The 12450-nt window shown below is 42.8% G+C and overlaps 1 protein-coding gene across 1 annotated transcript in view; it reads right to left on the bottom strand.

Moving 5' to 3' along the window:
- LOC139368328 (1-phosphatidylinositol 4,5-bisphosphate phosphodiesterase eta-2-like) overlaps positions 1–11021 on the bottom strand; it is an 86625-nt gene extending 75604 nt beyond the window's left edge. Inside the window, exons 1-2 of the mRNA XM_071107086.1 lie at positions 10553–11021; positions 1055–1201 (exon numbers count right to left, since the gene is read on the bottom strand). Of these exons, the coding sequence (XP_070963187.1) occupies positions 1055–1201; positions 10553–10826 (421 nt within the window). The 5' untranslated portion in view covers positions 10827–11021. The remainder of the gene's footprint in view (positions 1–1054; positions 1202–10552) is intronic.
- Positions 11022–12450: the final 1429 nt, after the last annotated feature.

The following is a 12450-nucleotide window of genomic DNA, read 5'->3' as shown; positions in this document are numbered from 1 at the left end:
GTGTTGAATCAAGCAACGCTGGTCTGGCAGATTAAAGCCGATGAATAATTGAGGCTACTTAAGAAGCTTATTAACTCCCATGGCGGTGGTGGAGCTGGGCTGGAGGCTACGAAGCGAGCGGCAGGAAACTGAGCCTGGTGCCTCCTGTGAGACGGGGCCATTTTGTTTCTACACAAACAATTTTGAGGTGAATCCTCAATGATTCCTGTTTGGGACTACGGTAATAAGCTTAGTGGGAGAGATGGAAGTGCTGATTGTTGATGTAAGACAGACTAAAGGGACATTCACGCAAACATGTTATATGTACTAATATGTACTATGAATCTAATCGTGGAGCTATAGATACTAGTCTAGATTCAATCAGTTCTGCCTTAACCCGCGATAACCGACAACCGCACATCAGTTTCATCATTTTTATTTAGCCGATGTCGGAGGTGTGTCAGAGTTGTAGCTGCATTGGAGCTTCCGGCATTATACCTATCAACGACATTTCCATTGGATGTGCCAAGTCGCATTAGTAATAATCCCATGCAGCCCTGTTACATTAGGCCAATATAAATCCGTATGATGTTTTTATTGATTTTGAACGCGAGTGTCATTATGTTTATATAGCCTAAAGCGAGTGGGATGGGTGTGGCTTCGTGATAATGACCACACAAGCAGCCACTCACCGATTTGACAGCTCTAACACAGTTACACCTCCGGCTTAACGCTTGATCTGATTGGATCTGGGCCTTAACTCCTGTTACATCCAGGTTAATACAGAAGTAGGGAATCAAAATGTGAGACACTGGATGAGGGCCAGTCTTGATTTGATTGGATCTGGGACTTAATTCCTGTTACATCCAGGTTAATACAGAAGTAGGGAATCAAAACGTGAGACACTGGATGAGGGCCAGTCACTCAGTCGTAAAGTTAAAGAGACTCACTCTTGGCTTTGTAATTCGACTATTAAACAGACTGTGTGGCTACAAAGACTTAACTCCTGTTAATTCCAGGTCTAAGCAGGTCAGCTAATCATTCAGTCATGAAGTAAAATAGTAAAACTACTCACTCTTGGCCTTCTCGTTCTTGCGAGAAGGCCGCCAGCGGATGCAGGACTTGTGTTGGTCCAGGTAGAAGTAGCGCACCAGTCCCTTGGATCCGCCGCGCAGCTTCACCATCTGGGTCCCTGTCTGCATGGAGCTCATGCATTTCTCCACTGGAGAGGGAAACACAGAAAGCATGAAGTTAGTGTGAGTGTAAGAGTGAGAGAGTGTTTGTATTCAAGTGATTATGTCTGGGATAATGAGGGAGGCTGTGTGTATTGCATTGGAGTGAGAGTAGGTGTTGTTGTCAAGCACCAATTCATTCATTCATTTCAGTCTGGAGCTCAAGGCAGATAAACATTTATTTACCATTTACTCACACAAGGTCGCGCTCCCACATACTGCATTGGATACGGCTTTAATATCCAATGCAGTGTTTTACTTAGAGGGAGAGAGAGAGAGTGAGAGGAGAGGGGTAGAGAGTGAGAGGGGGAGAGAGTGAGAGAGAAGAGAGGGGGTAGAGAGTGATAGGGGGAGAGAGTGAGAGTGAGAGGAGAGGGGGTAGAGAGTGAGAGGGGGATAATGGGGAGAGAGGGGGGAATAAGGGGGAGAGACGGGTGGAGAGAGAGACAAAGAGGGGGGGTAGAGAGAGGGCGAAATGGGGGAGAAAGGGGGGAGAGGGAGAGGAGGAAAGGAAGGGAGAGAGGAAGGGAGAGGGAGAGAAGGGGACATGGAGAGAGGGAGGGGGCAAGAGAGAGGGGTAGTGAGAGAGAGAGAGAGTGGGAGGCAGAGAGAGGGAGGGAAGGGAAGATAAAGAGGGAGAAGGCAGAGCCCAGCAATTTCCTTTCTTTTTTTTTTTTTTTATCCCCTGAACCAGACACCTATTTTACACCGTGTTAGTGTGGAAGAAGAAAAATGGTTAGCTATTGTTAGCTACCCGAATCCATTTGGTTTGTACAGAAGAGATTATTAAACACTGGTGCTGAGACGAGACCACTTCTCGCACAGCACCAAACATACCTCAAGAGGAAAATGGGTAAAACAGAGCGGCACCAAAATATCGCTACCACATTTAGGGCATAATTTCGGTCATTCAGGTCATTATTTTGGTTTCAGTTTGACAGCTCTTCCACAGATAGCCCAGGTAATGGCATCCCTATTTAGCTTGTCCAGTGCCACTGTTTAGCCCTACACAACCCTGGGCTAAGGCTGAAGTCTCCAATGCCAGATTCTCAACTGTCAGGTGTCAATAACATCCTATGAATGAATCATGTTTGACTAATATATAATACCATTATGATTATTATCATAAACATCTCCTTAAACATTATGTGTGGTGCATAAGTAGTACCACCCTTAGCGGAGTTACCAACAACCGGATGCATTCAGGAATACAGCCATCTTTGACCTAAGTTCCGGTGGGAACTCCGCTCAGGCATTTATTTTACGGCTGCTATGTTAGGCTAAAGTAGTACAGACATCCCAGTGATAGATAGATTGCCATTGTTTTGGCTTCCCTGGGCTTTCATTGGTCAATAGTGAGAATTGGCCCAGAGGCCCTGGTTAATTCCATGCAGTCCCGAACCCCAAACGGCCTGTGTCAATTTCCTCCAGGCCAGTGGTTCCCAAACGTTTTATAGTCCCCTACCCCTTCAAACATTCAACCTCCAGCTCCATACCCCTTCAAACATTCAACCTCCCGCTGTACCCCCTAGTCCCGTACCCCTTCAAACATTCAACCTCCAGCTGTACCCCCTAGTCCTGTACCCCTTCAAACATTCAACCTCCAGCTGTACCCCCAAGTCCCGTACCCCTTCAAACATTCAACCTCCAGCTGTACCCCCTAGTCCCGTACCCCTTCAAACATTCAACCTCCCGCTGTACCCCCTAGTCCCGTACCCCTTCAAACATTCAACCTCCAGCTGTACCCCCTAGTCCTGTACCCCTTCAAACATTCAACCTCCAGCTGTACCCCCTAGTCCCGTACCCCTTCAAACATTCAACCTCCAGCTGTACCCCCTAGTCCTGTACCCCTTCAAACATTCAACCTCCAGCTGTACCCCCTAGTCCTGTACCCCTTCAAACATTCAACCTCCAGCTGCGTACCCCTCTAGCACCAGGTTCAGCACACTCTCAAATGTTGTTTTTTGCAATCATTGTAAGCCATGATACATTTATTAAACATAAGAATGAGTGTGAGTTTTTGTCACAACCCGGCTCGTGGGAAGTGACAAAGAGCTCTTATAGGACCAGGGCACAAATAATAATATAATAATAATCAATCATTTTTGCTCTCAGTCTTACATCCTTTTCCACACAGTCTGTGCCTGTATTTAGTTTTCATGCTAGTGAGGGCCGAGAATCCACACTCACATAGGTACGTGGTTGCAAAGGGCTTCAGTGTCTTAACAGCTCGATTTGCCAAGGCAGGATACTCTGAGCGCAGCCCTATTCAGAAATCTGACAGTGGTTTCTGATTAAATTCAATTTTCACAGATCCGCTTGTTGCAATTTCGATGAGGCTGGAGGCAGGGCATGAAAGGGATAACAAATCCAGTTGCTTGTGTCATCCATTTCGGGAAAGTACATGTGTAATTGTGCACCAAACTTACTCAGGTGCTTCACATTTGACATTGTCCGTAAGCTTGAGTTCATTTGCACACAAAAAAACATACAATGATGGAAAGACCTGTGTGTTGTCCTTGTTAATCCAGACAGAGAAGAGCTCCAACTACTTAATCATAGCCTCAAATTTGTCCCGCACAGAGAGTCCTAGATTCAGAACATTCAGGCGAGAAAATACATCACCCAGATAGGCCAGTGAGAAACTCGTCATCATGCAAGCGGTCAGACAAGTGAAAATCCTGGTCAGTAAAGAAAACTTAAGCTTGTCTCTCAATTAAAAACATTTTGTCAATACTTTTCCCCTTAATAACCAGCGCACTTCTGTATGTTGTAAAAGCGTTACATGGTCGCTGTCCCATATTATTGCATAGTGCAGAAAATACACAAGTGTTCAGGGGCTTTGCTTTAACAAAGTTAACCATTTTCACTGTAGTGTCCAAAACGTCTTTCAAGCTGTCAGGCATTCGGTTGGCAGCAAGAGCCTGTCGGTGGATGCTGCAGTGTACCCAAGTGGCATTGGGAGCAAGCATTACCACTACACTATGTCTCCCTGTCATGGCGTTTGCGCCATCAGTACAGATACCAACATGAGCAGCAGCTACGTTTAGCTACTTATGGACTGTTAGTGGAATTCCTGTGAGAGAGTAATGGTTAATGTGATTGGATGTTAATTATTTGACTAGGCTACCTGTATTTGACATTGTGTTGTTATTTCGCTGAACACTAGATAGTTAAATTTTTTGGGGGGCAGTGAAACAAGGTTACTCAAGCGAGAAAAAAACCTGAAAAATATAAATGGACTGTTTGAAAATGTGAAGGAAAAAAATATATAAAAAAATATTCTATAGTTATATATATATATATATTTTTTTAAATGTTAATCATATTTTTATTTGCCGTACCCTCGATGGCATTGCCACAGTTTGGGAATACCTGCTCCAGGGGATAATGCAGAATGTCAATCCAATCCAGACCACTACTTACTTAAATTGCAATTCTACCAGCTACTGCTACAGCTACTGCTACAGCTACTGCTACAGCTACTGCTACTGCTACTGCTACAGCTACAGCTACTGTTACAGCTACTGCTACAGCTACTGCTACAGCTACTGCTACAGCTACTGTTACAGCTACTGTTACAGCTACAGCTACAGCTACTGCTACAGCTACTGCTACAGCTACTGCTACAGCTACTGCTACTGCTACAATGATGCTAATAATATAGGCTACAGTATGTGGCACAATAATGTTAGCCTTACATGCCAGCAATAGGCTGAACGAGAGCAATTGGGGTCAATAGATTGGACTGTAAAGTAGACTTGGGCGATATACCGTTTGTACAGTATACCGGCGTATGTATTTGTCATTTTTGGGTTGGGGCACCTCCGCTCAAAGATGCTGCGTGCCATGCCCTTTCTTATAAGTACAAGTTAAGTATAACTATAAGAAATCAAAGATGTCAAATAAATGATATCCTGGTCATGGCTCCAGCTATGCATTTGGTTTGATAACTTCCTAGCTAAGTGGCAAGATGTCAAGATCAAGCTTCTTGGTTAGAGCAGAGACATTCAATCCCACCTGGATCAACATCCCTGTTGCCTAAATTGTTTTGTGCATTTATTTATCATTTTTGAAATAGCACTCCTTGTGTGCATTTCTGGTAATACCGTATACGGTATTATGGTACACAAACGGTATGACGGTGTGAAAATCTGGATACCACCCAACCCTACAGTAAAGTGTTTTAAGATATCATATGACAACATTGAGAAGCATTTCTATCTGGCACAAAAATCCACATCACAAAAAAATTACTTAATTATCACAATAACGATAAATTGAACAATGTGTTTATATTATGACATTAATTGTGCTGTTTTATATTACCCTTAATAACCTGCTATAACCCAGCCAGTTGGACATTTCATCTTAGTGTAATACTCACCCTTTTTAACAGCTATTAAATCAAGAAATGTACATAACACACTTATGGTTCTTATATCATTTGAAAGAGCATAAATGTAAGATTAAATATATGCCTTCACAACTTTCCTAGGTCCACCCTACACACAAAATAATGTACAATTTTAACTTAAAAATAACGGAAATATACAACTGAATGTCCAAATTCATTTAACTCTTTTAAACACTATTCTTTGTCTTTAGCCACTAGATCAATAAAGTGTCATGCATAACCCCACCAAATGTTTTCATGATTGGATGAATAATTCACATTTTACAACAATTTAGGTGGATAGTGTGCATGTCGAAATTCTGGGTGTTGTTGGCTAGCTTTTTTTTTTAGTAGCGAAGCTAGCTAGCATTGAAATTCAAGACAACATGTGTATATGATAACAGGGATGTTTTATACTGTTAAAGAGCTTGAATCAGTGTGATTTCAATGGTGTAAAGAGGATATGGCTACGATTTTAAATACATTGTGGAAGTTCATTTTACTTTCAGTTTCATTTTTTATTAGAGCCTTAAATGTGTACAGTGTAACTGCCAACAACAACAAGCTACTGTACATGCGTGAAACCTGTCTAGGCAATACACTGTCTTTTTTCTGTCAGAAAATCTACATTCAAAAGTTTGTTTTATTTCAGTAAGTGCCAAATATCCTGGTATATCATTGTGTGTTGCGTAATGTTCTTAAAATGTGTGCATGCTTTTCCCCTCTGACAAAACAACAGGGGGAGTGACACATATCAAAACTCATATACACATGACTATCCTCGATGAAAGGTGGGTATTGAAGAAGGACGGACACTCTTCCATTCACCTAATAACGACTTGACACTTTCCTCGATCACTCTACCACTTATCGGTTTCCAGGTCACGGAGGAGGACAGAAAAGGAGAATCTCCATAGGTGTTCTGACGCATGCTGGTGTGTCTGTATTGTCCCAGTCTGTCTGCTGCCAGTAAAAAACCCAGTCTCTCCCTCTAGGGATCAATAATGTTTATTCATTTCATTCCCTTGGAAATGGGTGTTGAGTGAGTCGCTATGCATGGAATAAACATTGTGAATATTGTCCACCAGAGACAATAGAGCTGATGCATACTGTAACTGTACTCATTCCAAATAGGCCTGGACATACTGGCGCAATGCTCAGCCCAACAACAACATCAGTAAAATACGCCGGGCTTTGCACAGTCCAGCTCATTTGTGTTCATTTTATTCTCAGGCTGTTTAATAAGCAATATAAATAGACCACCCATCACCCACTCATTGACTTGAATGGGAATGCCTATTCAAGTAATTATATTTCTATGGCTTGGGCATATATGTTGAAGCCTTACATTATTGTGGCATAGAGACGCAGTACTTTATTTATACAGTATATTTACAGTAGGGTCCGAAAATATTGACAGCCTTTATAAAGATGAGCAAAAATGACTGTATCAAATAAATCAATTCAAACACATATTGTATGCAAAAAATGGAAAATTATATTATTGTATACAATTCAGAGAAATACATTTTGTTTAACAAGTAATACTTGTTTTCCTCAAAAAATGTACACTGTTAGAAAAAAATTGTGTAATCTAGAACTTAAAGGGTTCTTCGTCTGTCCCCATAGGAAAACCCTTTGAAGAACCATTTTTAGTTCCAAGTAGAACCCTTTCCACAGTACCAAAAAGGGTTCTCCTATGGGGACAGCCGAATAACCATTTTGGAACCCTTTTTTTCTAAGAAACACATATCAACATCTACAAAGAAATTATTAATTGACCACAAAATCAACATATCGCAATGGCCATCTCAGTATCCAGACATTGAAAACCTGTGGTTTGAATGGAAGAGGGCAGTCCATAAGTGCATACTAAGGATATCAAGGATCTGGAAGGGTTCTGTATGGAGGAATGGTCTAAGATCCCACCCAATCTCATGAATCATTTAAGAAAAAGGCTCAGTGTCCTTATCCTCGCAGCGGGAGGGTGCTGGAGTCGATTTCTATGAGCAATTGTATTAGTATAAAATAATATATTCCCCCTAAATGTTTTGACATACAATGTAGCTCAGTATTTGTATTATATATTTTGTGTTCCCCCGTCCCTGAACTGTGCCAACAACTAAACTGTCCGCCTGCCTCTTCAGCTCTGAATCTGTGAAGAGCCATCCCAGATATAATAAGGTAGGTGGTGAAGACCAACATCTGCTACAGAACCATCACAACCCCCTACAAACGCAACACTATCACTGACTGCTTCTATCCCTTATACCCAGCCTTCATCTTAACTCTTCATAGTCCATGATACAGACAGAGAGCTCCTCCAGGAATCTACTCAACTGTGTGTGTGTGTGTGTGTGTGTGTGTGTGTGTGTGTGTGTGTGTGTGTGTGTGTGTGTGTGTGTGTGTGTGTGTGTGTGTGCGTGTGTGTGTGTGTTGGGGGTGGGGTAGACTAATGGATTTCACTACAGCGACAAGGGGCAAAATCAAATCAAATCTAGTCTAACGAAACTCTGTTTAAAGTGGGCCGAGTGCTGATTGCACGGTGCGTACAGCAGACAAAAAGTGAAGAGGTGAAAAGGAGAGGGAAGCAAGGGGAGACAAAGGAAGGTAGATGGGAGAGAGGATTGCGTCAAAGAGTTACGATATGAAATGATGGATATCTGCAGTCTAAACTGGGGGAGATGGAATGTGCACTTATGGGTTGTTGGGTCATCTACAGTCTACTGTGAAGTGTACAGAACACCACATCATTCTACAGGGTTGGGGTCACTTCCTGTTTGTTAACTTGGACATGGAATGTCTCCATGGGAATGCAACTCAATTGTATTCAACACATAATAAATACGACATATTTTCCAACGTATTTTGTCAATACGTTGGAAGCTTCAAGGCTATTCACAGCCCATGGAAGCCCGACTAATCAAAGGACAATCAATTAGGCACCAGTCTAGTGCATGTTGGACTTTCCGTCTCTCAGAGATAAACTGCTGCTCTCGGAAGTTGCAGCTGTTTGAATTGCTGCTAATGGAGCAATTAGGGACCAACTGGTCAAACTGGGGCAGATACACATTGTAAAGAAGACTCAACTTCAAGGAATCTGTAGGAAACTCTTCGTAATATAACTACACTGCACAGAAGAGCTGGTATGTGTTCTAAGAAGAAATTAGAGAAGGACATTTTTTTTTTAAGTGTTCCAGCCGTGTGTGTGTGTAGTGCAGTGTTTCTCGATCAATTCCCCTTGGGATCACACAAGCGGGTCTACGTTTTTGTTTTAGCCCAGCAGCACCAACAAAACCTGATTCCACTGATCAAGGGCTCAATGATTCAGGTGGGTAGAGAAAAAATGTGCACCCCCTAAAAAAAAAATGGTCCCGCGGGAAAGGACTGAGAATTGTATCATGAATAAAGGTTTGGCATGACGTGAGACACTCGTTTTTAGTGATAACAAGCAGACACAGCATGGCAAAGACATGCTGCAGTAGTACTGTAGCAAAGACTTCTACTAACAGCTGGAGGGAAATCTCAATGTTTGCCCAGAGACTGGCCACTTCAAACTAACTCTTTATTATTGGGTCCAGAGCCGTTGCCATGGAAACATGCTCAGGGTTACACAGAATGGGGAGATGTAAAAGAACATGTAGACAATAAGACAGTCCAGCAGGATAAAATAGTCATAAAAAATACAGTATTGTATGTCATTACTGTGCTTGACTAGCCTGCTGTATACAGATGCCAGTCATGGGAGATATGACCAACAACCAAATTACATTTGGGAGCTACTGAAAAGAAATACATCAATTATAATGGTATTATCCTCGGCATGTCTACAAGGTCAACCTAAATTCACACTTATTTTACTTTTCCTGTAATTGATTGTAATTACGAGAGAACGTCAGAATCACTTGTGTGTAACAACGTGTCAGCTAATAAGGGAAACAATTACATCTCTGAATGAGAGAAATCACTTCGCCCCAAAAGGTCTGATTGAAACACACTAAAGTGGTTTGCTTGTTTGTTTGAGAACAAGCTACTGGAATTCAACAAACGCAATTAATGACAAGAATCAGACCAAAAACAAATGCTTGCTTGAAAACGAATCAAAGTAATTACCCTGACCGTCAACAACAATAAAACAATTACCCAGACAAAATTCCCAACGTAGTCCATCTCCTAACTTTTGGTGTTGACTCTCAACATGATTTTAGTAAAACACATTACCCTATGACCTTGATTCATAACTACACTCTTCCGACTTCTACCCATCGTGTGAGGGCTTTACAACTGGTTAACATGGTTAAAATAGAAGCCAGACGACAGGTGATGGACACATAATCTGCCAGGAGGCAGCTGAGGATGAGGTAAGTTGGTGTCAACCTTAATGCTGCTAAACAAGCAGCGGCAGAAGTGCCGGGTGCAACCACAGTGATGGCATGACCTGGTCGTCCAGCGCATCAGTGGGAGTACAGTCTGGGTAGAAGAAGTGGGCCAGGAGAGCCAACGGGGCGGAGTCACGCTGTCCTTCACTCACTCGGTCAGAGCACTAGGCTAAGCTTTAGGGGATTGTCTGGAGTCCATATGTCACACACCCACACACACAAGCGTGCACACACATACAGCAAACACACATACACACCTATAGACAGATGTTTCTGTATGTCTGTGTCACTGATGTAAAAAGCAGCAGACCAATAGGTCATTGGACACACAGTCCCACAGGCACACTCCAGTCATCCGGTAGAACAGTACCTAGTACCATGTCTCACCAGAACTACATAACAAATGTACTGTTCCTACAACACATCCACAATCCAGACACACACACACACACACACACACACGACCAAGTTCCCATTCCGTTTCAACAAATGTACTCCAGAACACTAGTTATTGTAATGGTCAATCTTTAACCTAGTCCAAATGCCATCCATCCATCCATCCTTACCCATGTCTCCCAGCCTCCACATGGAGGAGGACACAATTGTGCTGCCAATACAGAAGAACTCCTCCACCAGGCAGGATAGGGAGGCCTGCTGCTGGCTCTTACACACAACACTCTCTCCCTCTTTCTTCTTCTCTTTCACCTTCTCGTCCCTGTGGATGGGGGCCTGGTCCGTGGTAGGGCATGGCTCCTGGGCAGCCTCCGCGTACCGCATCAGCGCAGAGGACACGGGAAAGGACATGGGGAAAAGGCCACTTGTCATCACTGAGGCGCTCATGTCTGAAGGATTGTGGGTGAACGCCGCCGGTTCCCTGTCTGCTTCTCTCAATTGCGAAAAGGAGATTGAATGCCCCGGCTACGTTTGCTCAGGTAGAGTTAGGTCTGTTTTCCCTCTGGCTGGCAAAGCCAATGCAAATGCGACATGGACATCTTAACGTATGACTGAGGTCAAAGGGGGATATTTTTTGGATTCGATTTGGAAGGATGCTTCTTCTGTCTTTGTTAGAGCTGATTAGTGTACAAAGTCCTTGGTAGACTGCTGAGAGTTAGTAATCACAATATCTGCTGATGGCTCCTTTCCAAAGCATTCTTTCAGATCTAGCCTTTTCAGTAGGCAGTTCTCTCGGTGGGAGAGCGAGAAGAAAATCCTCCTCTCCAAATGCTGTCAACAGTTAGTCAATAATCTGGCGCTGCTCACCACAGCAAACGACCTTCTCTTCTTCTCTTCTCTCAGCTCGCCTTCTCTTCAATATCCCTCCATCTCAGTTGACAACGAGGTGCGCCTGTATCATATATCCTTTCTCTTCTTTCTTCAGCTAGAATTCAAAAGGCTGCCTCTCAGTGTCAGTCGGGAGCGTAAATCCTTCGGAATCTCTAATCCAGGTCGGGGGGATTTACTTAACGTGTGGCGAGAAAGAGAGAGAGACACAGAGAGAGAGAAACGCACTGAGAATGAGCCAGGCACCCTAATAGAGATGTAACAAGTCTTGCTTTTCCTTCTCACCAATTAAAACATTTTTTTTTTCATGCCTGAAAGTGTCTCCTGTGGGGCTACCAGAGGGTATCAAAATGACGACACACACAAGTCTGTGCACACAAACTCGCTTTCCCCGGCTGAGGGGAAAGTTTGAGAGACCTCAATCTCCAGTTACGTTCCATGGAGAGGAAAAATGATCTCCCTCTCTATTCTGACCACCTGTATAATCTGGGTCCGGTTTGAATACATTCAAACACTCCATTTTGGCTAATTGAATGGCCTGCTGATATAGGTGTACGAAGATATGATTAGCTACTAGTGTGTCTTTGGCAGAGGTGCATATAAAACGACTTAAGCGCTGCAAAATGAAGTGGGAGGGTGAAAGAGGGGGTGCAAAGCCTTAAATCTGACAAAACAAACACTGCAATAATGTCACACCTTCACTGTAAAAATAGAGACAGAGTTGGAATCCTCTTCCATTGTTATATAAGAAATCCCACAGTCCTTCATAGTTAGAATTAAGAAACAGAAGACAAGTTGAATATTGAAGTGTTGTTTGGTAATCAAAATGCCTCCGTTAAATCCTCAGCTAGCAGTCCAATGTAATTTTAATTTGGGTGGTTACAAGGGGGGGGGAAATGTGGTTTCTTCTGGCAGAGATCCTTGGTTCATGCCAGTCAGTGACAGAGCCATGAAATGTAATAGCTTATAACGCACACACATTAACATCTTATCCTACAAGGGGAATTGAGGACATGTTCTATGAATTTGCTCTAGATATAGCAGCAGTATCGTCCTATGTGGCTAAGTCATTCCCTTGCCATATATTAGTCAAAATATAATTTATCTGAAATATCACTTTCACAAATCTCGACAATGTAAAGAAAAAGAAAAAACTACGAATCCGATAGGACAAGAGTCCTCT

The sequence above is a fragment of the Oncorhynchus clarkii genome, chromosome 16 (genome assembly GCF_045791955.1).
Source record: "Oncorhynchus clarkii lewisi isolate Uvic-CL-2024 chromosome 16, UVic_Ocla_1.0, whole genome shotgun sequence".
In the NCBI taxonomy this organism is placed as follows: domain Eukaryota; kingdom Metazoa; phylum Chordata; class Actinopteri; order Salmoniformes; family Salmonidae; genus Oncorhynchus; species Oncorhynchus clarkii.
The sequence above is the reverse complement of the archived record's forward strand: the minus strand, read 5'-3'. Positions and strand labels throughout refer to the sequence as shown.